The sequence below is a fragment of the Xiphophorus couchianus genome, chromosome 22 (genome assembly GCF_001444195.1).
Source record: "Xiphophorus couchianus chromosome 22, X_couchianus-1.0, whole genome shotgun sequence".
In the NCBI taxonomy this organism is placed as follows: Eukaryota; Metazoa; Chordata; class Actinopteri; order Cyprinodontiformes; family Poeciliidae; genus Xiphophorus; species Xiphophorus couchianus.
The window spans coordinates 22,860,722-22,887,517 of record NC_040249.1 but is presented as its reverse complement, the minus strand read 5'-3'; the positions used below and the strand labels follow the sequence as shown (position 1 = coordinate 22,887,517).

Below are 26,796 nucleotides of genomic sequence, written 5' to 3'. Positions count from 1 at the left end.
CGTTGTTAAAGGATTAATAGGGGAGCCATGTTGGGATGACTTCCTGAAGGTGAATTTTCAGAAAGAGGAGATTTTAAAGAGACAGAGGCCCAATTTCAATGCGTTAAATTACAAATTCAGAATTATATTTGATATATTCAGCATAACAACTGAAGGTAAGACACTTGAAGATTACTTGATTGTGCTATAAAATGGCGTTATGTGAGAGGAAAACATAATACTGCCCCTTTAATGGAGACGCCTCAATCGCAAAATCATGTTGTTTTTTACTTTAGCGGAACATCAACAAAGTTTTCTGCACATTTGTAATGGAAACGCAGCTTTTCAGTGCTGATTGCTGCTGTAATCTGAATGCAACACTTCAAAAATGTACCACACAAAATATGCTCTGTTGGTGTTTTTCCCCGTTAGCCTCATCGTGTTTGGACCTGGCGGTCACAGAACACGGCGGACGCATCCGTCACAGCTCGTCGCTCTCCAGGGTGGCCTCCGGAGGCGAGCTGGCGAACAGGACGGGGCTGGTGTCTGACGTGGAAAAGGCCGACTTAATGTCAAACCCCTGGCCTGTCAGAGCGGCGTAGCGGCTGCTCGCTCGCGGAGCTTTCCTCATTGGTGCTGGGATACTCTGATGCCACTGTGCTGAAGACGCAGCAGCAAGCTGGAGTTACTACACAGTTACAGAGCGGATATCTTCAGAAACCTGACAGCTGTGCAGAGTATTTACCATAGATATCAAGTCTGCAGGTGCAAGATACAACTCCAGCATCGTTTTTAGCTGACACAGTGTACCATCCAGCATCATCTTTTGTTGTTGGATGAATAAGAAGGCAGACATATCCTGTGGAGTCCTGCGTCATGCTGAAATAATAACAGAGAGTTCAGACTTATTTCCACCAGCAGACAATTTAATAGTTCAGCAAAATGTTTCACAAGAACGTGGGACAGATGTTAACAGAGATTACATCTTTTCAAAAAAGTTAGCCACTGGAAAATTTAAGATGGATACATTCTAAATGTATCCATGCACTAAATTTTCCAATATTTATCATAAATTAATATTTTTGGTGTCAAATCGTACATAATTGGACTCAAAGAAATCATATTTACTATTTACTTTTATTTTTCAAGATGGCCACCATGGTTGTCATGGAAAGTTAATTTCTGCACTAAAATGGCCAGTTAGTCCACAGAAATCTTTTATATTTTTCTGGTTTTAGGTTTCATATTTCAAAATGGCTGCCATAGATGTAAGGAGGATATATGTTTGCCTTATAGTAGCAGTCATTATTAGCTAGCTAACTAAATAACTAAGACCACTAACTACTAATTTGCTAAACAATAATGTTAGCTCTTCTAATACCTAACACTAAACACATTAAAAATTAGTGGAAGCTAATGCTAAACACACAAAACAGTTAGCAAAAGCTACTACTAAATTACTGCACACTTTAAAAATGATCAGAAGCTAATGCTAAACCGCTTAACACATAAAACAATTAGCAGAGGCTAACACTAAACACAGTAAAAACGAGAGGGAAGTAAAGCTACACAGCTAAACACAAAACATTAATCAAAGCTAACAGAACCGCTAAATGTTAAAAAATTAACAGAGGCAAGCACTAAACACATAAAAAAATTAGCATAAGTTAACGCTAAACTACGAAACAAAAAAAACATTGGAAGCTAATGCTAAACATACAAAAAAAATAGGTAAAGTTAACGACTAAGATCACTGTATAAAACGTCTCAACTTCTAGTCACTTTGAGGACAAACGTAATGTTTAGATGGTAAAAATATCCCTTAGATTAATTCCTCCATGGTAACAAAATGATAATATTCTGACCAGTATACATCAATCTGCCACCAGTAAAAATTCACAACCATTCACTTTTTTATGTTACAAATTATTCAAATCTGATTTTAGTATAATTTTCTTAGAAATAAAAACAAAAGGTACTAACCTGATTCTGCTCTTCGTTTTTGAAATAGTTTCATTGTCTTTCTTCCAGAAGATGGCCGGAGGCGGCATTCCCGCCACGCGGCACTCCAGCCTCACCGGCGCCCCCTCAGGAATACCCATGTTCTGCAGCTTCTCCACAAACTGCGGCGGGTGCTTCATTTCTTTCTCTATGCAGAGAGATCAAATTTATTTCACTTATTTTATGGCAAAACAAAAAAAAAGTGCTGCAAAAAAAATGCTGCGTTTCTATTACAAATGTGCGCAAAACTGTCGATATTCCGCTAATATAGGAAAATAATAATAACTTTGCAATTGCGTTGTTTCTATTAAATATGAAATGCAATTAAAATCACATGTAAATAAGATAGTTCTCGCAAAAAGTCATTAAAAAACATCATCCTCCTACTTCCTGTCATCTTCTTTGTCGTTTCCGGCAGTAGTAACATCCGGTTGTTGATCATGTGACTCGTGCGATGCGAAAACATGTTTTCATTACAGATTTGCGAAATAAATTAATTTCAATACAAACAAGAAGTGCCAAAAATGTCTATAATTTTTTAACATTTTTAATTGGCATGCTTTTATTAAGTAAATTTATTTTCATAATGTCCAATTATCTGGTGAACGGAAACTCAGCTAATGAATGTTAACTTAGTGGCACCTCACCAACGACTTTCAGCTCCAGGCTGAAGGAGCTCTGTCCTGCCTTGTTGCTCGCGATACACGTATACGTTCCCGCGTCGTTCTGCGTCAGCGGGTCGATGACCAGGGAATGGACGCCATTCTCCCGCACCAGCATCTTGTGGTTGAGGTCTGGATAGATGGGCCTCCCGTTGACCAGCCACATCAGCTCAGGGCTGGGGAGCCCACTGACCTGGAGATGACACACCAACAGTAAGGTGGAGCTAAAAGAAGAACAAAACGCTAATGTTCTCTGTGTTTTTAATGGCCCGTACTTTGCAGTCGAGTCTGCAGAGTCGGCCCTCGTGAGCCATCATGTCTCCGGGAGCCAGGAGGAAGTGAGGTCGGAAGAAACGCTCCTGGGTTTGTTCGCCTTCCACCTCCTGGATGCGAGTGCGAACCCTGGCATCATCATCAGCAAGGCATGTTACAGAACATTTCTGTCATTTTATCAGGTTAAAACAGCAGCAAAATTACAGTATGCAACATTTACTTTAAAGGTGACCTGATATGCTTCCTTGACCAGGTTAGGAAGCATGTTTTGTGTAGCTCATGTTTTGTCTATGAGCTACACAAAACATTTTCATCACATTTTATGCACAAAATCATTTCTAAATAATCTGATTTAAGCTGTTTTATGGCCTCTTGTCACTTTAAATCCCAAAAAACTGCTGCTGGCTACGACCCTAACTCAACATTAGGAATTAGTGTATCATAAGTGTAAAAACTCATGAAAATGGCTGCAACCAGATGCGCAATTATACAACCATGAAACTCTGAAAAGCAGAAGTAGAACCTCCTGCACAACTATCAAGAATACAGCAAGTGGTTTCTGGATGGTAAGTCAACAACAAAACACTTGTCTTCTCTAAAATGTGACATACTTGGTCAGACTGCAGACGCTTTGAAAACATTCGGATCTGAATTAGATCCACAAATGTAAGTTGGATGTTTTTAGGCAGTAAGAAGATCTGAATTGATCCGTTTGGACTATGGGTCGCATCTGCCTGCTTTTTAAACTTATGGAACTGCTTTGATCGGAGGATTCTAATGTGAAACGTTTGAAGGGGCAGTATTATGTAAAATAGACTTTGTTTTATTCATACATGTTTGAGAAATCCTTTAATCTCCATGACAACCACTCAGCTTTTCAAAACTTCCGGATGGACATAGCTCCGCCCTCAAGGCAGAGCTCCTCCCCCTCTCAGCTCCTTCAGACTAGCCAGCAGCAATTAGCAAACACCTGGTGGACCTGCTGAGCTCATTATAGGAGCTACTTCTGAGTTATCGCTGGTAAAAACGTTAATAGAGGAGAAATGTGGTGATGACTTCCTGAAGGCGGAGTTTCAGAAAGAGCAGGAGTTTTTAAAGAGACAGAGGCCCAATTTCAAGGCGTTAAATTACAATGTCAAATTTCTTTTAAATCGTATTTGAACTATATGGGATTTTTATAAACAGTGATGGTAACACAGTTGATTGTGACATAAAATGGCGTTAATACTGCCGTTAAAAGTGATTTGGACATCCACTAAATCAGACTGATGTTAGTCCAGGAACAGGAAGTAACTGTTTGTTCCTCACTCTCCGTTTGTCAGATCACATCCATCTAAGGTCTGCTCACCTCTGAGACTGAATAGGCGTCAGCCGGCTTCGCGGTGGTCCAGATTGGACAATCAAATGTCCCGAGCAGCTGATTCGTCCCTGGAGATCACCAAACAGCAAATCCAAAATCAGCCAGAGCCTCCAGCAGGACGGTGTTGATAGAAAGGCCCAATACTCCCAATACTCGCTCAACACCCTGCAGCCCTCTACGAAGCGCACACTCAGTCGAAGTGAACACAAGGGATCGAGTGTGCAGCTTACAAACATGAAGAAATTAGAGAGTTGTGACAGTACGCCTCATTCCAAAATGGCAGAACTGGGCATTAAAAACGACAACTACAACAAGCAATTGACTTTAAATGTACAGTATACGTATTTTAGCTTTCCACAGCCATTACAGCAGATAGGAAACAGGCTGTTTCCTATAACTTCATGAACATGGAGAAAAATTTGATAATATTCACAAACGTACAGTAGAGCAAAACAAAAATTATTTAAATACTTTACCTTTGGAAAATGATTTTTTTGCGACAGACAGCTTCCTTGCTGAACACTGCCATATTTTCAAGATGGAAACTTTTTATCATATGATGATTTAGTCATAAAATACTAATTAAAAGTCAATTTAACAGAGCCGTAAAGGCAATTCCTCCTGCTATCATGCAGCTACTTAAAGGTATGTTTATGTATATATTCAGCTAAGAGTAGAACTACTTCAACATGTTTTTACTCAAATAAAAGTAAAAAGTAGCCGTCCAAGAAATGACTCAAGTAACAGTAAAAAAGTATTTGATAAAAAGTCTACTCAAGTACTGAGTAACTAATCAAATTATCAATCATTTAATGTTTAAAATTTACTTCATCAGATGAACCAAATATAAAGTTAAGAGGAAATTTCGGCATTTTATGAATCAAATGACAATACTTCATTTAAGCGACCAAAAATAACAAAATCAAGCAAAATAACTTTTTCCAAATCAGTTTCTTTCAGTAAAAAACTGATGAAACTTTAACAAAAACTACAGGTGTGTCTGTGTCTGGTGAATTTTAGGTTAAAACATGTATGGTAAGTGCAGAGATAATTTATTATAAAAATTTTAAAAGTTAAAAAGTACAGCGTAGCAAAAACAAGTACATTTTTACAAGAAAGTATCTCAAGTAACTGTACCTAGTTACCAGCCAACTCTGCTCTCTAGTTGCCTAGCAACAACTTGCTGGGTAACTAGCAGTTTCAAGTAACCCCCCCCCACCCCCCACCCACCCCCATACACACACATGTGGTTGCCTAGCAACAATCTGTTGAGTAACTTGCGCAGCAGCAGTTTAAGGTTTTGCCTCATTACTGCTTAAAAGTAAAAAACATAATAAAGTGAAAACTGTGAGTAAAACCAGAAATGTCATTCACCGGTTTGGGAGTATTTCACATATTTAAAGCAAAAACATACAAATTATTGACATCAGCTGAGATGAAACGCCTTTACACAAGCTTTTCAGCCCAAGCATGAACGCGCATTTGAAGGCCACCAGGGCGGAAGTGCGAGTTTTGGGACCGGGCCAAGAGAGGAAGGATGAAACTGAACCTGAGGGTTGGCGGCCATGACGGTGTAGTTTCCGTCGTCGTCAGCGGCGGTGGACTCGATGTGCAGGCAGCACGTCCCGTCGCCTTCCCTCAGCTTCTGGTACTGGGTGTTCTTCTTCAGGATCTGCTTGCCGTCCTTGAACCAGTAGACCTGGTCAGGACCAAAGATGTGAGCGACTGTGTGTGGGGAACGACGGCAGACGGTCAGAACCGGGCCGGGTTTCACCTTTGGAGACGGGACGCCCAGAACTTTACAGGTGAAGGTGACGGGAACGCCTTCCATCGCCTTGTAGTTCTTCAGCTTCTTGTCAAAAACCGGGGCGATGCATTTCCCGGTCGGGATGTCGTCGTGCTGAACCTCGTCGTCCGACTCCTCCACCGGCGTTCGCTCCAAGCGAAACTCGATTTCACTCATTAGCCGCTGCTCAAAGTTGGACACTTTGTACTCCTGCAGAAAGAAAAGCAACAACGTCCGAGTAGTCAGGCAGTCAGGATAGAGCGACGTTTCCATATTTTCATCAAATCTGCCTGAGAAACTGACGACTGCAGCCACATGCAAAACCATGTGCATAAATCATCAGGCATACAAACTTAGTCCTCATGTAAAGTCAGATGTACCTTTAATACAAATTTATTATTCATTAAATCCTGTTTGCTGTTACGTTTTAGAAATTGGTGCAGCTTTTACAAAAAATTTTGAACTTTCATGCAGAGAAGTTTGACTGTGTTTAATACGACGGAGTATCAGGACCAGGCTAAGAAAAAAAGATAAATTGCAAGAATAAAGTCATATGAGAATGAAGTCATGCCACAAAAAGGTCATTTTACGAGAATATATTCATAATAATGTGAGAAAATTAGGAGAAAAAAGTTGTAATAAAACAAGAAAGTCATAATATTACCAGCATGAAGTTTTTATAAGAGAATAAAGTCGTACACAGAAAACGTGATATTACGACATGTTCTAATACAAGAAACAAGTCATAGTTATAAGAGGCTAGTCGAGTTGTAATAATCTGGTAGACTGTGTTGTAACATGTGACAATAAACTCATAATATTGCCAGAATTAAATCATAATATTATCCGGATAAACTCACACTCTGAGAATAAAGTTATAAGATAAAAAATTATCTTACAAGCGTAAAGTCGTAGCAATACAAGCAAAAGTCATAACATATGAGAATAAAGTCATATGACCAAAAGTCATATACCAAAAAAATAATAATAATACAACAAGAATGTAAAAATTTTACCAGGATAAAGTCGTAATAACTTCTAACAATACAAGAATAAACTCATAATTTTAACAGAATAAATAAGATCAAAATTAAGTAGTAATTTCATGAAAAGTCCTTCACAAAAAAATTAAATGAGGAAAGTTAAGAATCTTGTGAAATTATACTTTGGTATCAGTCCTCTTAACACATCAGCATCAGATTATCATCAGTAGCAGGACTTTGAAATTATTATTAAACTTTTTCCAAGTACTCTTACAACTTTCTTCTGGAAATATTACGTCTTTATTCGACTAATAAAAGCTGATTTTATTCTCATAATTTAAAAAAAAAGAAAAAATCTTAGTCTGGCTTTAATTTAGGTGGTAGAAAACCTGTTGCTCAATAAAACCAAACAGTTCAGGGTAAAACACAGAAATAATCGCCCAGTTTCTTTTTATCCTTCGGACCCCAAATAAAACCACAAATTAGTTGTATGGATCTCAAGCACTTCATGGGAGAATAATTATGCTAAAAATTGTTGCCAAAGCTTCAAGTGGAAAGTTGAGATGTAGATTTAATAGGAAGCTGAAAATTTTATGAATTTTCACAATTAGTTTTGACTGAATTATTCGTGCATGTTATATATTAGTCAACAGAAGCTTAAATGCTGGATTAGAGATATTAATTAAAATGATTATTTGTAAAAGAACAGAATAATGAGCACGTATTTTGAAAGTTTCTGGTCTGAGACGGTAACTCATTCAGCCAGGAGCAAAGCAGAGCCGTGGAAGATCCTTGTACCTCATCATAGTTAATGACAGTAGCAGCATTGTTTGGTCCAAGGAGTCTGCTCGCTGTTTTCCCCTTAACACTCAGCTTCTACGAGAGGACAGGGATGGATGAACACCAAATACACACAAATGGTACAAACATCCTGCACAGGCCTGTCGCAATAACAAATCAATACATAGCTCCCACAGGTCTGAACCGGAAGTGATCAGCGCCATCTTGGTAGGTAAAAGCATGGTGGACTCATGGCTTCGAGAGAAAACAAAAGAAAAGAAAATACAGGTGTGTGTGTGAGAGAAAGATACCTGTACTTTCCGGATTACAAGGCATACTTAAAATCCTATAATTTTATCAAAAAATGAAAGTGCGCCTCATAAGAGCGATTTTGTGCTCTGTCAAAATGTTTTAGTTACATTACGGCTACCATAGTCTGGAGCGTCGCGGAGTAATACGACGTATTACTTATTGACTGACTTATCTGACTGTTTTGTTTCGCTTTATGTATGAAAAAAGATCGAAAATAGAGCATTCATTAACAGTGCGTCGGAAAATACGGTACTTGAACAAAATGGCTGCTGTTGGGATCGACCCTATGAGACGGAGAAGGAAAATATGTCAGACGATGTGGACAAGCTGCCTCCGATTTCCTATTACAATATGACTAACTAGCTAATGAACACGAAGAGTACGTACTCCATAGTGGAGTTTCGAGGCCTGAACAATCAACTTTTAAAATGATTTGTAAAGAACGTACGAACTCTTCATGTGAATGACGAGGTTCTGGTGCCTGACAGAGTAAGTACGTAGTAACAAACACGTAGCATACATGTCCGTCTAAGGCTTAAGCTAGCAGATACAAGCTATACAGGCTAAGCTAATTCTGCTAGTTCGGCAGTAAGTACGACAGTAAGTAACTTAGTACTACACAGAGGTGGGTAGAGTAGTTGTTGTAATAGTTGTAATTTGTGTTGTTTATAAGTTAGACAGGAACGAGGCGGGAGCTAGCTCTAAGCTTGTATCCTTTTTATTGTTGTCATAGCAACTCCATAGCAACCGCTTGCCAAGATGGCAAAGTTCACGGAAGCGTGATGTCACATGAGAGCTTTGTATTAGCTGCATGATAAATTAAAACAAGCTCAGTAGGTTCTCTTTGCATGATTTGTCATTTTCTCCCTTTCTACCAAAAGCTGGATGATAAAAGTCTTCAGTCTTTTACTTTGGTCTCAGCTAGAATGAATATTTTAAATGTCTCCAAGTTCCTGTGTTAAATATTCATTAAAATTCTTAAAATTTTATTACTTGAAAATAGTCTCAAAACCAAAATATTATCGCTTACCGCAATAACTTCAGGGAGAATTTATCATCCAGCAAAATGTGTTATTGTGACAGGCCTAATCCTACAAGCTGAGAAAAAACCCCACCACACACACAAGCTGCAGGTTTGAGCGTGCAAACTGTGTGTTGTTACTCTGTGAATGACATGGATGATGGTGGCTGCAGCACTTTGATATGGAGGAGGATTATTAGGTGTGGGAATTAGTCTGAATCCATGTTTATCCAAACATGAGGGGAGAATGCATACATGCAACATCCTTTTACACCTGTTCACACACCTGGTGGAGACGTGTAAAACAATCCCATGTAGAGAAATAGTTTGTTTTACATGAAAAGCTGTTTCAGCTTTAACTCTTTTTCTATATTATTTGATAAGTTTGGAGGAGAACATAAGTTGTAACATTTGTTTTCTGTTCTGTGGTTTTCTTTCACACCGAGTTAAACTTTAAAAATAACTGATCAGTTTTTTGCACAGAAAGATTTCAGATTTCAGACGGTACCTGCTGATGTGCAAACTGAGGAGCATCGCTTTTTAACCGAAGTGTCTTCTCCATGTCCTGGAGGAGAAGCTCTTTGCTCTCACTGATATTTTCAGCTGACGGCAGGCGAGTCTTGGGAGTTTTCTTTTTGACCCTGCAGAGGATGAAGATGTAATGAAGGTTTGCGGTAAAAATTAAAAAAAATTCTCGTGTTCTATGAAAAAAAACATAAATCAAGATTCTATTTTTCAGCCATGTTGTTCAGCACTAGCTCGTAGCAGCACTTGTTCATAGCAGCGCTAGCTCATGGCAACCAGTCCAACGCTAGCTTGTAGCAATGCTAGCTTTTATGAGAAGGATCTAGGGCTGCAACTGATGGCTATTTTAGTAATCACTTAAAAGTTCAATTATTCTGACAATTAATTGGGTAATTGTCAGAATACCCAATTCTGACCACTGTCATTTAACCACTTAAGCCCTTTCTATACATTAAAAATAGATTTAAAAGTTTTGGCTCAAACATATTTACAGACAAATGTGTTTTTATCTTAAATGCAAAATATATTTTTGTACAATTTTAGATTAATTGCTGCTCTAAATATGTTTTTTTTTCACAAAATAGATTTTTTTTAGATGATGAATCAATGACGATTATTTTAAAAAATCGATTAATCACGATTAATCATTTGCGCCGTAGAGGGAACTCACCCTGACGGAGCTCCTTTGGGAAGCCCCATGGAGTTGGTGGGCTGACTCGGGCTCAGTGACGGCAGGACGGAGCTCAGGAAGGCCACCGGGTTCTGGATGGGGCTGGGCGAGGAGCTGCTGGAGGTTGGGGAGGACGCCTGCGGCGGCGACTGGGCCCGTAAGCCCAGACCGCTGTTCAGGAACGTGGGAGACGACAACAGGGACGGAGGACTGGTGGGCGACTTGAGAACCCTGGTGGGGGTGAACGTGAACGGCGGGGAGAACGGTGGTGGGGTCGGGGAGCTGGCCGCCGACGAATTGAGCTCGGCGGCCAGCTCCTGCAGCAGCGGAACCGGCGATTCTGTCGGAGACGGACTCCTGATGGGCGAGAGGGTCTGAGCGGCGATGAACTCCTTGGGCCGGGTGTAGCTGAAGGACACGGCGGTCAGGTTCATCAGGGAGGCGTGAGTGCTCCGGAGCTGAGGAGTCGGGGACATGAACTGCAGAACGGATGAGTCTGGTGGAGCGGCGCTGAGCTTTGGAGCCGGCGGAGAACTGAACTGGGGTTTGGGTCCGGCTCTGCTCAGAGCTGCGGGGGAAAGGTTCAGATGGGAGGCGTGGATGGTGTTGGTCGGACTGGTCACCAGGGGGGACATGTTGAGGTGAGGAGCAGCAGGAGGAGTCCAGGAGGCAGCGCTGAGGGCTGGGGCGGAGCTGAACGAAGGAGCTGGAGGTTTGGTGGCGCTCAGCGGAGGAATCTGAGGTTCACGGTGCATTCTGGGAGACCACAGAGGACCCTCAGAGGGACTTTGGACCTCAGAGGGGAGCTGGGTCTGGAATGGGTGGTGGGGCCGGTGATGGGTGTGGGGTTTGGTCTGAGGTTCGCTCTCCTGCTGCTGCTCCAGGAGGACCTGGTTGTGCAGAAGCTGAAGCTGAGCCGGGTCCCTGTTGATGGAAACGAATGCAAGCAACACAAGTCTTAAACCTGTCGGGACGTAAACCGACAGAGAGCAAAACAAAGTCCTGCACAGAAAAATACATGGTGCTTTTTCATATATTTTATATATAATATCTAAAGGTTTGACTTAAAGTTGTTTTCAACTTCCATCTGAGTTGAAAACTCATTCACACAGCAGGTATTGATTCTCCATTCCAGTTTTTTTGCTGAAATCTGATTTTTTTTTTTTCATGGCTGTTCAGGGCTACTAATTAAGTGTGACTGCAAACAGACCTTTGTGTTAACAGTTTGCAACCCCAAAGCGACCCGTATGGTCAGAAGAAAAATGTAAACATCACACAGAAGCAAACTGTTTATGGAAGTAATAATGGACGCCGTCGTTGACTGGATGAATTTTTAAAGTTCCTTCAGCAATGGCAGATGGCAGTATTACTACAATATTATATCAACACAAAGGAAGCTAATAAAAAGAAAGCGATAAAACCAGCTGAACAAACATGTTCGAGTTTCACTTGGGTTGCTAGGTAACGGACTGGCCTCTGCTGTGGTTGCTAAGTAACGGTACAGTGTCCAAATGCGACTTCATCTGGAGGATTTTGAAACTGCTCGTTTTCCAGACACCAGAGAACATTAACTTTTTGCCAATAGAAACAGTTGGGTGTTTTGTTTGTAAGCGCTTTGACGGTTTTTAAAAGCAGTTGAGACTCAAATGGAAGTACAAAAACATGCAAATGTGAATTTTCTCTTTAAATTATAGACAGATAGACTTTGTTTACTGTTTAGGAGATTTCTAAACAGGTTTCACTGGATTTAGAGGTGTCAGAATAAGAAATAAATGCAAATTAATGTTGCTCCTTCTAATAAAAATGGTAAGACACAGTAAACTTTGTGACAAAATGTGTAAAAAGCTTGAGGGGGGATGAATACCTTTGCAGAACTCGCTGCGTTTATGTGGATGCAGTGAAGCTGAGTGGGGCATGCATGAGGAAAACCGAGCTGTCCTTTTATGGAATAAAAACAAGTGGCTCACAAACAGCACCATCTCTTTTCCAAACAAATTTACCTTTCAGTGTTAGCAGCTTACAGCTTATTTAACATAAATTATTGCATTTTTGCAAAACAGTGAACTATAATTTCAAGCTGAAATCTTAAATAAACAACCAATAAAAGGCAAGTTTCTGCAAATTTATTTATACAAACAAAAAGAAGCAAACTTACAAATAAAAAACGCCATCCTTTGTTTTGGAAAGCCTGAAGATCCACATTTTCACGTCTGCATGTTTGAGTTTAACAACTGAAATGTTTGCAGCTGCTGTCAGTGGAAGCAGGAGGAAGCGCGCCGCCTCCTCTGCTGCGTTGACACGTCCCTCTGCATAACTCACACAACTCTCAGCTACGAATGCAAACAAATGGTCGACTAATGGTTTATTAGATCAAATTTAGTTCATATCGATTAACTAATAACGCCCGCTGAGACCTTCTTTTAGTGTTGCAGTTTGGCTTCCATCCAGCAGAGGGCGCCGCTGGTCATCCTGAAGCAGGGAGTCCCTTAATACGTAAAACAAACATGGCGGCCAGCCGAGCTGCATGACGACGTTAAACCTGTTGAGGTGCTAAATTAAAGTTAAATTAATGAAGGTGGCGGATTTAACAAGAAAAATCGCAACATGATGAAAAAAAACATGGCGCCAAAACGCAGGGTGGTTTTTGAGGGCTGTGGTGAGTTAATGCAAGTTTTAACTTTCCTTCAAGAGTAGCAGACAGTACTTCTGTATGAATATCTCTGTTTATGGGGAAGTAAGAGTTTAACATGTTTGTTCTTTTAAAATCTCCTTAGTAACTTAAAAAGGTTGCTGATTTGCTATATTTTACTATTAATTGATTCAAGTTTTTGGGAAATCGTTGGGATTCATATTCATATTTTTTGGTAATTTACTACCAATTTTATTTTTGTTTTTTCATTCAACTTAAATTTTATTTCTTGTTTTGTCATATCTGCCTATGATGTTGACATTATTGTGAAGCAGCTGAAATGTAAATGTGCTACATAAACTTTGACTTGATAATTAGGTCTATGTTTAATAACCCAAGAAAACCACAATTTTCTGTTTATTTTCTTTTTGATACAAAAAAATAGTAAAAATATGATGTTCTTCTTTAAAAAAATTTTATCTGATAAAAAATGTAGCCCTTCATGTTATGGACAGACGGTCAGCCCCCTTGATACAAGAGAAAACTGATGTTTTTAGGAAAATGGCCGCCTATAAATGAATTATTAATTGATAAATCAGCTTTATTAATCAATATAACTTCATCCTGGCTCTACTTACAGTTTGGGCTTGGCCAGTACTGGCGGCGGCTCTTTGCCGGATAATGCCAGACTGAGGTCTTCGTCGTAGTCGCCTTGTTCTTCGTCCTCCTCATCCTCGGGGAGTTTGAAGTGGACGCGCAGGCCGACTCTAGCGCCGGCTCGGGAGTCTCTGTGGTTTGTCAGCGTTCCTGTTTTCAGGCAGGAGTTAGGCGGAGGGTCAGGCAGGGGAACCACGCTGCTGCCGCCGTTTGGCCGGTTTGGGGCTGCCTTGGCATGTCTATCCGACGGTCTGGACGCTTTCTGCTCAGGCGTATTCGCCGCCGCAGGAGACACAGTGAAAGGCCTTTGACTGGAGAAAATCTGCCTGGGGTTCTGGAGATCGACACGTGGACCACTGGACCCCGAGACGCCGTCCAAGTTCAGGACAGAGGGCTCCAGACGGAGGGTGCTGGTATTTAATGGGTCGAGGCATAACGTGCTGGAAACCAGCGGCTCGAGGCGGATGCTGCTGCTCACCGTGACCTCTGGGTGGGAGGTCACAGCCGGAGCCGACGGGGTGAAGCCCTGGTCTCGGCGGGACTCTGTCAATAATCCGCCGAAAGGCCTCGCATGGCTGCTGTTGTTGCCGTTAGCTGAGAAAACACAGGAACAATGTATAAATTCATCCAAAAATACTATAGGGCTCAAACGATTAATCACGATTAATCGATTATTGAAATGGTCTACTAATTTAGTAATCAATTAATTGTTAATTGGAGTATACAGATTTTTACAAAGGCCACTTGGTCGGAGCAGTAAATTAGCCAAAACTGCTTATAAATAAGTGCATTTAAGATAAAAACACCTTTGTCTCACCTGGTTCAGATTTTCTAAAGGAATACATTTAGGAAATAAAATGCTTATTTTCTTACTTAAAAAGGAATTGAATTAGTTGTATATTTGCATTTTAATGTATTTCTAATATTGTGTAAAAAAGATTTAAATGGTTAAATAAAAAATCTCCAGAATATGCAGAATTTTTTATTCGATTAATTGTCAGAATAATAAATAGATTAATCGATTACTAAAATAATCATTATCCCTGAACCCCTCACATTTTTAATTCTGTTGAAAGAAAGAGGAGTTTTACCTTTGACCCTCAGAGCAGCAGAGCTGGATACGGTTCCATAATTGTTGTTGGCTGTGCAAGTAAACATCCCTGAGTCCTCTGGAAAAACCTCAGCTATAACCAGCGTGCAGATTTCCTCTGCAAGAGAAACAAAACAAAGAACCCTGCATCACTTCAAACAGCCCAGCAGCGTGTTTTTCTACGCATCACTTCAGCTGGGAGTCGGTGTGCAGCTGCTGCAGGAGGACCACGTCAGCCCGGGATGGGGGATACCTTATAAGGTCCAGTTTGTGGAAGTCGCAGCTCTGGCTTATGTACAGAAGAAGAGCTGAGGACTTTAAACACTGCAGCTCATCTAAACGCTGCTCTGGTGAAGCTCATGTGTTTCAGACTGAATGAGTTTCATACCTGGTTCTGCTGGAGATCTGGGCTCTGAAACAAGAACAGAAACCAACTTTAGTCACAAACTGATCTATAAAAAGCTTTTTTAACAAATTCATGATGATTTTTGTTTGAGAAATACATTTAAATTGAACACAGATCTCATTTAATTTTATCTGTTTACTTGCTGACCTTTTCCAGCTGCAGTAAAAGTAAAAGTTCATTTTGTCCAGTTACAAATTTCACTACATAAAGAGAAACTTTGTCATTATAACGAGACATAAAACTTCATAACAAAACATTCTCATTTAAACAAGAAACTTCACAGTTATAACAAAAACCCTTCAACAAATAGCATTATATAAAACTCGTCTCGTAATGAAACTCGTTTAAATAAGAAACGTGCGTTATAACGGAAAACGTTCTCGATATAACGGGAAGCTTTCTCGTAAAAAATCAGAGTGGTATATAAAAATCTCATTAAACCAAAAAACTTATAAAACTTCTCATCACAACAAGAAAGTTTCCCTTCATGAAGAGATACAAAACTTGTCTCGTTAGAACAAGAAACTCATTAAAACAAATATGCATGCCACACTTTTCAGTCTTTTTTCTTGTAAAAACCTTTTGTAAGTCATCCATATCCCATCTACATCTGAAAATCACATTAAATAAAGAACAAACTGCTCTTAAAGGCCTCCACTTTTTCTTCTTCTACACGTTTATTCAGACGGATATGAAAACACAGGCGGCAGATTTTACTTTTCTGTAGGATCCTGAAATCAGGGGAGTCCTCTATGAGTTTTCCGTCTCTGAACCAGTCGACCCGCGGAGCCGGGACTCCTTTCACCCGGCACTCCAGCACCACCAGCTGGCCTTCTGACGCACTCAGCTCCTGTAGGCTCTTTTCACAAAACAGGAAACAGAGGGATACATAAACACAGCTGGAACCACATATTTACATACACACAATAAATGGACACAATCATTTTTTTCTCATAATGGCAGAATTACCAAAGTTATGTCTATTGGCTAAATGCTGCAGCAGGAAACCCAACAGGTTTGACCCAAGTGATACTGATGAGATGTATGTAAACTTCTGGATTGAAAGAAATTAGCAAAAAAATAAATATCTAAAAATCTTCTCACAAACTTTTATGTTATTTAGCAAACAGAAATAATTTTGGTGATTCAAACTGACCCAAAACAAGAGAAGTTTGGTCTGATTTTACTCCAGACAGAAAGAAAATAAATGTTTGTGTCTTAATTCAGCGTATGTAAACTTCTGGTTTCTACCTCCGTGAACACCGGGGCGGCCATGACGGGCGGCCCGCTTCTTTCTTCTGAGTAGTGCTGGCTGAAGGTTGGAGTCTGCAGGAAAACACAGAACCAGAGCCGGGTAGTAACTACGGACATTTACTCAATTACATTTACTCAAATAACTTTAAAAAAAAAACAAAAAAACTTTTAGGAGTATTTTTACTATGCTGCACTTTTTACTTTTACTTGAGTAATTTTATTATAAAGTATCTCTACTCTTATTTTAGTAAACGTTTCTGGATTTTCTACCCACTGAATGTAAAAGAAACACGTTTTAACCTAAATTTCACCAGGCACAGACACACACCTGCAATTTTTATTAAAGTTTTATAAGTTTTTAATTGAAAGAAACTGACTTGGAAAAAAATGCTCCAACCTTTTGTTATTTATATTAATTATTTTCATTTTGGTGTTTAAAATACCAAAATTACCAATATTTTGGTGTGTCTGACAATGTAACTTTTAAACATGATTAATGCTTTGCTCAGTTACTCAGTACTTTTTCACCAAATACTGTTTTTCTCTTACTTAAGTAATTACTTTTTACTTTTAGTTGAGTAAAAATATGTGGAAGTAGTGCTACTCTTTCTTCAGTACATTTTTGGGAACTCTGCCCTCCTCTGCTGAAGATCCAAACAAACATTTAAAAATGCCAAAAGAGAAATGCTGCTGGATTTGAACTGATACATTTTTAGAAATGAACTCAGTTCCAGAGCAACAATAATCCCATTTTTTGCTTCCTGTTTTGGAAAACTTCACAGGAAGACATGTGGGTTGTAATATTTTGGATAAAAATGAGGCTGCAGATGGAAACCTTGCAGCTTGTTTACCTGAAGTTGCGGCGTTTGTTCTGCAGTGGACAGTATGGACGACCCGGCTGGATTTAAAGCCAATGTTGATGCGTTTTCAGTTTCTGTTAGTTCTGCTGAAGTGGGAAACACCTGCACAGGTAGCACTCTTTGCTCCTCCTCAGCAGGAGGAACCAGGGTCACTCTGGCGAGCTCTGGGACTTGCAGTATGGTGGCAGATGTCCGGACGGGTAGAGGAGCTTCTGGAGCAGTTTGGGTCAAATCCTCCTCCGGTTCCACTGCGGCTGCTGCGAGCGGAGACGATGCCGAGTCGTCCTCCTTCACAGGCCGAGTTTGGTTTGACAACTGAGGGAAAGATGGAGATGACTTTGGTTTCCGCTGCAACCTTAAAAAACAAACAAAAACGGAAGAAGAGGAATGGGATTATGCAGATTTGGTTGTTAAAAGCAGGAATTTCATGCAGAAATGTATTTTTATTGAAAACTTTCGGTCTCACTTTTGGAAACTACTTAGAGATTCAATTTATCCACTAAAGAGTTAATATAAAGGGTGGTTGATTTATTAATTGACAAGCTGCCATTCTCTTAAAAACTTGAGTTTTCTCTTGTATCGAGAGTCTTTCTGTAACATAAAGCGTTAAATTTGTCATAACAAGCTAAATTTAACAAAAACATCATTAAATTATTATTTTGTGTCAGCAGTATTAAATATTTACTGAATAAATTGTGTTTTTCTCACGTTATTAACCTTCGTAGCACATCGGTAATATTTGGTAGAGATGAATAAAAAGCTATTAAAGTGAAACTTAAGGAGTTTGTCGAGTGTTTCTATTTCAGAACAGAGCCACATTAAGTGATTTTCTTTCACCCCACAGCGGATTCTGTTCGGACCGTTTCTCTTTCCCGTTCTGGTTCGGCCGCCATCTTGCATCAACTGGCTCCGCTGGAGGATGACCAGCAGCGTCCTCTGCTGGATGGCGGCCAAACTACAACACTGAAAGAAAGTCTAATCGATTGAAACTAATTTTAATCTAATAAACCAACTGTTAGACTTTATAACCATCACTGCTCCCAGTAAACTCAAACATGTTTACATCCCTGCTGTAATACGAATAATGATTAATGGATAAAAAATGGCAGCTAAATAAATAAATTGATAAAATAAAAAATATTTAGTTATCAGAAGGTAAATTTCTGACCAGATTGATGTCATGACAGTAAAACTCACTGGGCTACATGATCAAATCGCTGTTCAGCCTCAGAGTCTGAAGAGGAAGCACCTGAAGGATGAGACAGGCGTGTGAATAAAGCTCTGAAGAGGTGATTATCTGATGCTTTAAATAAACGCGAGCCTCACCTTCAACATAGATCTCAGCCGACGTAGAGTCCGTCCCGTAGACGTTGGAAGCGAAGCAGGAATATCGGCCGGTGTCTTCCTCAAAGGCCTCTGCTATGACCAGAGAGTGAAGCTCGCCGCTGGTGATGATCTGAATGTCAGGGCTGTTTTCCAGCTCTTTTCCCTCGCAGAACCACCTGGAAGTGAAAACGGAAGTAAACCACCACCGTTTTTATTCGTTCATCTGAGGATCTCACCACAGTACAGGAAAGTAACTTATTCAGAAACTGTTTTAAGATTACAAATCTGAAAAGTGTGGCACAATTTTGCATTTGGACACTTTTACTCTGATACTTCTAAGAAAAAACGGTTTGTGTAATTTAATCTGCTCTGTGGAGGCTTCAGGCAGGGTTGGGCAATAAACAGATTTTCATTAATTATTCCTTTTTGGTTTTTGAAGATTAACTTTTAGAAAAATCTATTCCCCCCAACCCCCACCAATACACTCCTTGGGTTTTCATAGTTCAGAGTGATGTCAGCACTGAAGGCGGCCATCTTGTTTGAGAACCATGTTTTACATGTTGCATTTATTTGTACTTTAAATTCAGGTCAAATCTACAATTAAATATTCGTGTTTTAAATATATTTCTTTTTTTTTTAAATAAAGTGAAAATGTCAGTCGTATTGCTATGACTATTCTCGGCATAGTAATACGAGAATAAAGTCTTAATATTAGAAGAATGAAGTAGTAATTTAACAAGAACTTCAACACAAAAAACTAAATTAATTATCCAAGATTTTTTTTCAATGTTTTTTCTTATAATTTTAAGATGATTCTCTGGTAAAACTGCATCTTTGTTGTGACTGTATTCTTGTAAATAAGCAAGAATTACACTAAATTGACCCTAATGCCTTGCCGTACAAGTCACAATGGAGAGACTGAAAATCTACTTTATGAAAATATTTCTCATCAGTTACTTCTTTTTAAGAAAAGAAAGACAGAAATAAAATCAATTAAAATAGATTAGATATGTTATGAAAAAAAAGATTTAGCCCAGCCAAATATTTAGTTTGTGAACTACATATTTAACTTGCTAACTAAATATTTAGATTCAAAGTAAACAGTTAGCAATCTAAACAAGCTAAGTATTTAATTTACAAATGAAATATTTAGTTAGCTAAGCATTTACTTTGGGGCTAAATATCTAGCTTGGCTAAATTTAACATTGCTAAATATATTTAGCTATACTAAATATTTTTGCTTCAAACTAAAAATGTTTACTAAATTTGTGTTTGTAGCTTGATAGTTTGTTAACTAAATAATTAGTTCGAAACTGTGGCATTTATAAATATGTAAATACAAATGTCTTCTCTTATGACAGGGTAAATAATCCAAATTATTGCTGCTACATTTTGACTGTGTAACTTTACAAATGGCACCTCATGATCCAGATATAAAACTAACTGAGAATCAGTGACAATACTGACGTGTCTCCACCCAACCGGACTGAGATTAAACTATTTCGCAGAGGTAAAAAGGGTCGGATTTCTGAATTTGTGGAAAACTGGTGGGGATGCACCAAATGACTTGGAGCTATAACTAATGTGGGCTGAAAACAAACATAACACACATTTTATTTACAGTTTTGTGTGTCAAATAAGATGTTGGTGGTTGTTGTGTCTTTTTTTGCTCCCATTTAACTGTTTCTGGTCTGATTCCCATCAGCTGGCCAACAGTTAAAGATTTTCATGAGCAAGTCGCATCTTTTTTACTGCAACACCGGTGCATCACCAGCACCGGTAAACCAAGTGAAATTTGAAAGAGAAGGAGAAATATTGACGTACTTTATCCCACATTTGACATAATGTGGCATAAAGCCACATTTTAATTGTAAATCTATAGCTGTTAACATCAAACTCCTCCGTCCGGAGCAGCAACATACCTCTACGTCAGCAGGCGTCTATTTTCAGAGGATGAGGCCTTGATACTCCATAAAATCCAACCAATGGCCAAACAAGAAGCGTATGATGGTGTCATCGCTCAGCAATAAACCTGTCTGCGCGCAAAAAACCGGACAGTGATCTAAGCTTTTACGGTTCTGTGGTAGCAGGAAGAGAAAAAGCCACACACGCGGGATTTCAATCCCAAAACAACAGCTGTGGGGTCCGAGCGGAGCCGCTTCTGATGAGTAAGGGGCTAAATTGAAAGCATGAGTAGCAGAGGAGGAGGCGGTTGGCCCATGAAGGCGAAGACCCGGCCTCGCTGCACCTGCTGGGCTATTTTCCCTCCTGAGATCAGAACCAGAGAGGAGGTTTCCTCTCCGACTCACTGACCTTACGTACGACACTAAACATAGACTCAGAGTACACACAATGCAGAATGTGGACAGACAGTACAGCACTTTACAATGACGTCGGCTCCTTGAAGTGAGACAACTCACAGCTAAAACGGCAAAAGCAGCCAACTAGGACTGAAACCTTTAATCGGATTAACCATGATTAATCATGATTAATCAATTACTCAAATTGATTATTTGTTAACTGGAGTATATAAAAAGGCAAAATGTTGAAAGAATAACACACTCAGAGAGGTATTTAAGCCAAAACTGTACAAAAAATGCCAAATTTTTTCATTTAAGTTTAAGAAAATACTTTTTTTTCTGTCAATATTTTCTACCTATAGGACTTCAAGTGGCAGTTTTAGGTTCACCTGGTTCAAAAATAAAAATCCTTTAATTACTATTAACTGCTTAATTCAAAACATAAACAACAGATCAGCCAAACATTGTATCAATGTTAAGTCGAGGAGAAAGGGCAGAGCTTTTCACATGTTAATGTTTGAAGTATTTGATTAGCTGCAGATGAATCCTTTGCTTCAAATAATCACAAATTCACTTAAAGAATGCCATGTTGTTGCATTTTAGGCAATAAAATGTTTACTTTATTATTTAAACATGGATATTTGCATCTTTGAATGTATTTTAAATGCATAAAAACGCTTTGGTGCAGAGCTGAAACGATTAATCACGATTAATCGATTATTGAAATAATTGTACTTAACTAATTTAGTAAGCAATTATTTATTTGGTGAAAAAACAACATAGTCATAGCCGTAATTAAGCCAAAAGTGTACAAAAAATACATTTTGATTGATGTATAAAAATTAAATGAAAACTCTGCAGAATGTGTAATTTTATTTTTTTTTACACAATTAATCACTAGATGCTGCCCTACAACGTCACAACTTTCACCATGAACCACAACAAAATGAGCTAACTGTGAAACAGAGGTCACCTGAATGTCAACACAAACTCATAAATGCATCATCTGAGCAAAAACTATTCAAGTAATCTCACCGAGCGCCTCACAGTTCCATCAAGAGCCGAGCCGGTCCATTATCAGACAGGAGTGCAGCTCGCGTTGCCAGTCCGGTCTAAAAATGGCCGGCAGCTACATTCTCCACGGACACGTATAAGTTAAGAGGCTCAACAATGTTCAGGAGGACCAACAAGCCCATGCCCCCTATAGTCCGACAGCTCAGCTGCTCTGGGAGGAAACCCAACAACACCGGCACAGACGGGAAACCAGCTGAATGCAGCGTGAGAAATAACATCACATGTTAGCGCATTCTGATGATTAGTTGTACAGAGGAGCGATCTGTGGACAACTCTGACTGATTGCTTTCACAATTTACTCCATTCAACACACACACACACACACCATTCAGAACCAGGACCAGCTGCTGGCCATCATCACATGTCACTTCTGTCAGGATGGCCCAGGAACAAACAGCATCTTCCTTCCGAACTCCTAATCCGTTCAGTGATTATTTGATAGCTACCAAAGGAAGATATGTGTGTCAACTCTTCACGTGATTCTGAAAGTGTCAGTAAAACATTCTCAGTTTCTCTCTTTGATGGGAGACTTGACAAGTTACATAAAGCTGAGTAATATGGAGCTACATCAGGGCCATAGTTTGTTCAAAATATATCTATAAATATATAATACTTTCTGGGTTCTTTGTGTTGCTGGATTGTTGATTTGATTCTTTCATACATGTTTGAGAAATCCTTTAATCTCCATGGCAACCATTCAGCTGAGCAAAATGCCTGGAAGGACCTAGACCCGCCTTCAAGGCGCAGCTCCTCCCGTAGCTCCTTCAGACTAGCCAGCAGCAATTAGCAAACACGTGGAACTGCACTCATGATAGGAGCTACTTCTCAGAGCAACCCTGGTGAAAGGGTTAATAGAGGAGCCATGTTGTGATGATTTCCTAAAGGCAGAGTTTCAGAAACAGCAGGAGTTTTTAAAGAGACAGAGGCCCAATTTTAAGGGGTTAAATTGCAATGTCAAATTTCTTTTAAGTCATATTTGATATATAACAATTGATGATAACAGTTACTTAAGTATGATATAATATGGCACTATACACCTGGAAAACACATAATGCTGCCCCTTTAAGCAGTTTATTTTTTCTTACCGGACTTCAGGGACAGGATGTCCCCTCACGATGCAGTCCAGCTGGACCTTGGTGCCTTCAGGAACCTCCCTGCTCTTCAGCTTCAGGATGAAATGTGGAGGTTCACACGCCGGCTCCATGTGATTCGGACTCTCTTTCGGCGCCAGGCTTTCGTCCAGATCCTCCGTTTCCTGAGAAACGCAGTCAAACTGCTCCTCTTTAGGAACCGTGCAGTCCTGAAACTCCAATCGCCCGCTCCCCGGGTCCTGCCGGGCCGCCGCCGGGCCGGGTGTTTCCTGCTCCCCCTCCACAGGCATGGCAGCGCGCTCCCTGTTGTCAGGGCTGATGGGGTAAACTGCATCGTCCATTTGGGTTTTGCTCTGGATCCTGGTCCGGTGGGCCTTGCAAGCTCTCGGTCGGACCCGCTTGGAGCTGTTGGCCTTGAAGAGGGAAGACAGTTCCTCAATGAAGTCCGCCGCCTTGTTGAGGAACTCCTTCTTGGACTGGGTCTCCGGACCGTACGGGGAGCTTTTTGCCAGACTGTTGGTGTCGTTGAGTCCTTCGCTGGCGTCCACACTGTCCCTCGTCATGTTGTCTTGCCTGTTGCCAGAATTGGGTAGCAACTAGTTACATTTACTCAATTACATTTACTTCTTTAATTTTTCAGAGTATTTTTACTATTTTGGCTCGGTAACCGGAGTTGGGGGAACTTGAATCTGCTTGTGACAAAGCAAGTTGTTGCTAGGTAACCAGAGCAGAGTTGGGTAGTTTCTAGTTACATTTACTCAATTATGTTTTCTTTAGTAACTTTTTTGAAAGAATGTGCTGTTAGGAGTATTTTTACTATGCTTTACTTTTTACTTTTACTTGAACAATTTCATTATGAAGTATCTCTACTCTGATTTGAGTAAAAATTGCTGGATTTTCTACCCACTGAATGAAAAGCAAACATGTTTTAACCAGAAATTCACCATAAACAGACACAATTCCAGCCTTTGTTAAAGTCTCATAAGTTATTGAAAGAAACTGACTTGGAAAAAATTTATTGGCCTGATTTATTATTTTTTGTTACTTATATGAATTATTGTCATTTTGGTTCTTAAAATACAAAACTTTCCAAAGTCATTTTGTTCTGTCTGATTACGTTATTTTTAAATATTAAATAATTGATCATTTGATCAATTATTCAGTACTTGAGTAGACCTTTTACCACAATGCAAAAACACCAAATCTTACGAAGTATTGTTGGTCTAGTTTCTAGCGCAAATATCTTAGTACACCTGAATTATTACAAAACTAACTTAAAAGTAACTTATCAGCAAGATATAGGAGCTTGTTTTAAATAACTAATTCCCTGATGTTGATGAAAAGTACTACTTCTATTGGTAGATTACTTCACTTATAACAAAACATTTTTACCACGTTGGAAGTGAAATAATCTTCCAGTGGAACTAGAACTGGGTTGCTAGGTAACGGGTTGGGCTTGGCTGGCGTTGCTAGAGAACGGCGCAGGGCAAATTGATAGTCAATCTGCTAGTGGAACTACAACTTTTTCATCAATATTAAGAAATTATTTACTTACAATAAGCTCCTACATCTTGCTGGAAAGATACTTTAAAGTTAGTTTTCTCTTATTTCAAGTGTGATAAGATTTTTGCACTAGAAACTGCAGAAAAATACTCGGTAAGATTGTTTTTGCAGCGTAACGGTGCAGTGGACGGCTACTGTCTACTTTACCTTGAGTAAAAATATGCTACTCTAACCGGACTACTGTACCCACCTCTGCCTGCTGTGCGTCTTCCTGTCAGGTGTGAACCTGGCGGATGAAGACGCAGGTAAGTGGTTTGACACCGGAGCAACGGCGGATAAAGAAATTGTGTTTTGGGAGAGGTGGTTGGTGGCGTCACTTATGGCGGCGGTTCCTGACGTCACGGCGGCCTTTACGTCGCCTTTCTCGTCTCGGGTCTCGTGTCCGATGGCCTGGCAGGCCAAGTTCACACTCTTATCCAGCTCCTCCTGGCTGAGGAAGGCTGACAGGTCTGGGAACTGGGCGTCGTTGTGGCCCACGGTTTCGTCGCCTTTGGCTTTCAGAGAGCCGTAAATCTGGAGGCGGGAGGACGGAGCGTCGGAGCGGCTCGTCTCGTCGTGGCGGTGCTGGGCTCGGGCCTCGTAGCTCACCCTCAGCAGCTGGGAGAGAGACGGAGGCTGCTCCGGGTCGTCCTCCATGCTGCTGAAATGGCCACACATCAGTTCCAAACGCTAATAAATGGGTTCATAGGCACGAAAACGGAGGGTATTATAAAAAAGGTTCAAACATTTCCTTACAGTTCTCCCACATTGACTCCTTTTTTAATCCCATTTGTTTTGATCATTTCCATCCTGTTCGGATTGATCAGATCCAGCAGACTGGGAACAAGCAAAGTTATCCATACTAACAAACAAAACTAACAAAATAACAAAAATAAATAAATAATAATAATAATAAATTTCTGATATTGTATAAAATGATTCGAATATGTAGAATGTTGCATTTGTTATTCGATTAATTGTTAGTTGCAGTCCTAATTAGTCATTTTCTTTTCCCTCAATTATACGCCACGCAATGTGTTGGTTTTTCGCATAAAATGCCCTAAAAAAACCCATCAAAGCTTGTGGTTGAAACATAAATATTAAATAGTTAAAGTACAATGACCACACAATAATCTTGTAATTCGCATTACTCCTGAAATGAAGGCGTGTAGTGAAAATACTATTTTATTTTAGCCGGATTGCGGCCTTCCTCAGGCCTCCTGCTCCTCCGCAGGGGGAATCGGGTTCCTGACCCCGGATCGGTTCTCTCTGTCCACCTCGCACTAACACCTGGATGACGTTTTCACTGAGAACGGATTTTCCTCTTCAGGTATGATGCAGGTTACCGAAAACAGACGTGGAAAAAAAGCTCGCAAATGCTGCTGACAAAAAAAAGAAGCGCAAATTAAGGAGGAGGAGCGATGCCTTTCCAACAGGCTGCAGCTGTTGTGAGCATTAATACTTTGCAAACAGGCGCGTCACATCTAATAATAGCAAAGTTGGTCTGGGGGGGTCAGTTTACAAGCAGAAAATCAACACAAAAAATATTTTATCTGTTTGTGGCTGATTCTGATCAGCTCCAACCAGGATTTATTGAGTTACAACAACAGAAGTGTAATTATCAGGACGCTGCAGAGGACGATAACACCCGTCCCGTTTCATTACAGAAATAGAGCCAAGCTTGTTTCTGAGGATAGATAAGCCACCGGCACAAAGAGAGAGAGGCCAAACAAAATGGGGGCGGGTCGGGTTTACCTTCAGAATAGACCCAGCTGGTCTCTGACCACCTGTGCTGCTGCTGCTGGAGGGGGGTCCCAGTCTTCCGGCCACCTGGAGAAGTCCCGGATTCAGGCAGCTGCTCTCCCTCACACCGCCACCGGCTCGGAGTTCAGAGGAAAATCAGCAGCGGAGGAGCCGCGACCAGCGGAGAAAGTGGCAGCATTTGACAGCGCGGCGGCTGCAGGGTTATTTTTGGGGCCGGACGGGACCCATGTGTCTCTGGGTGGCGACCCGCCTCATTGGACGGAGGAGGAGGAGGGCGGGTAAAGGGCCTCTATATTCTGAATGAACCACAGAGTTAGGAGGTCAGAGATCTTCCTACAAAACATCCAGAGTTTGACAGGTTAACAAACTCAGATTCCCAGAATTCTCTGGTTATTTCAGAACTCAAATTTAAATGGATGGGCGCATAAATTGTTCGATGAACGAATGGATA

At 40.2% G+C, this 26,796-nt stretch overlaps 1 protein-coding gene across 6 annotated transcripts; it reads right to left on the bottom strand.

The window, feature by feature from the left end:
- Positions 1–142: 142 nt before the first annotated feature.
- mypn (myopalladin) lies at positions 143–26,531 on the bottom strand. 6 transcript variants are annotated; one of them, XM_028007691.1, is made up of 23 exons: positions 26,337–26,531; positions 25,338–25,418; positions 24,793–25,242; positions 23,034–23,612; positions 18,575–18,750; positions 18,446–18,497; positions 17,240–17,603; positions 16,386–16,460; positions 15,852–15,993; positions 15,117–15,140; positions 14,730–14,846; positions 13,620–14,232; positions 10,353–11,276; positions 9,666–9,798; positions 7,843–7,920; positions 6,050–6,271; positions 5,825–5,974; positions 4,264–4,343; positions 2,918–3,044; positions 2,628–2,835; positions 1,963–2,128; positions 725–858; positions 144–639 (listed from the first exon to the last, which is right to left on the bottom strand). In XM_028007691.1, the coding sequence occupies exons 2-23, from the start codon at positions 25,388–25,390 to the stop codon at positions 461–463; spliced, it is 5,046 nt and encodes a 1,681-aa protein (XP_027863492.1). In that variant the 5' UTR covers positions 25,391–25,418; positions 26,337–26,531; the 3' UTR covers positions 144–460. The 6 variants fall into 6 exon arrangements, with proteins under 6 accessions (XP_027863496.1, XP_027863492.1, XP_027863493.1 ...); XM_028007692.1 differs by having other exon boundaries at positions 24,793–25,239; XM_028007695.1 differs by lacking the exon at positions 7,843–7,920 and having other exon boundaries at positions 143–639.
- Between the last annotated feature and the right edge of the window lie 265 nt (positions 26,532–26,796).

What these genes read in the sequence shown, in the direction of transcription:
- mypn (XM_028007691.1), bottom strand. Translation starts at nt 25,390, where the DNA reads ATGGAAATGATCAAAACAAATGGGATTAAAAAAGGAGTCAATGTGGGA. An exon ending in TGCTGCTCTGAGGGTCAAAG is followed by an intron (nt 14,233 to 14,729) that starts GTAAAACTCCTC and finishes GTGTTTTCTCAG; the next exon opens with CTAACGGCAACAACAGCAGC. An exon ending in CTGCAGACTTGATATCTATG is followed by an intron (nt 640 to 724) that starts GTAAATACTCTG and finishes CTGCGTCTTCAG; the next exon opens with CACAGTGGCATCAGAGTATC.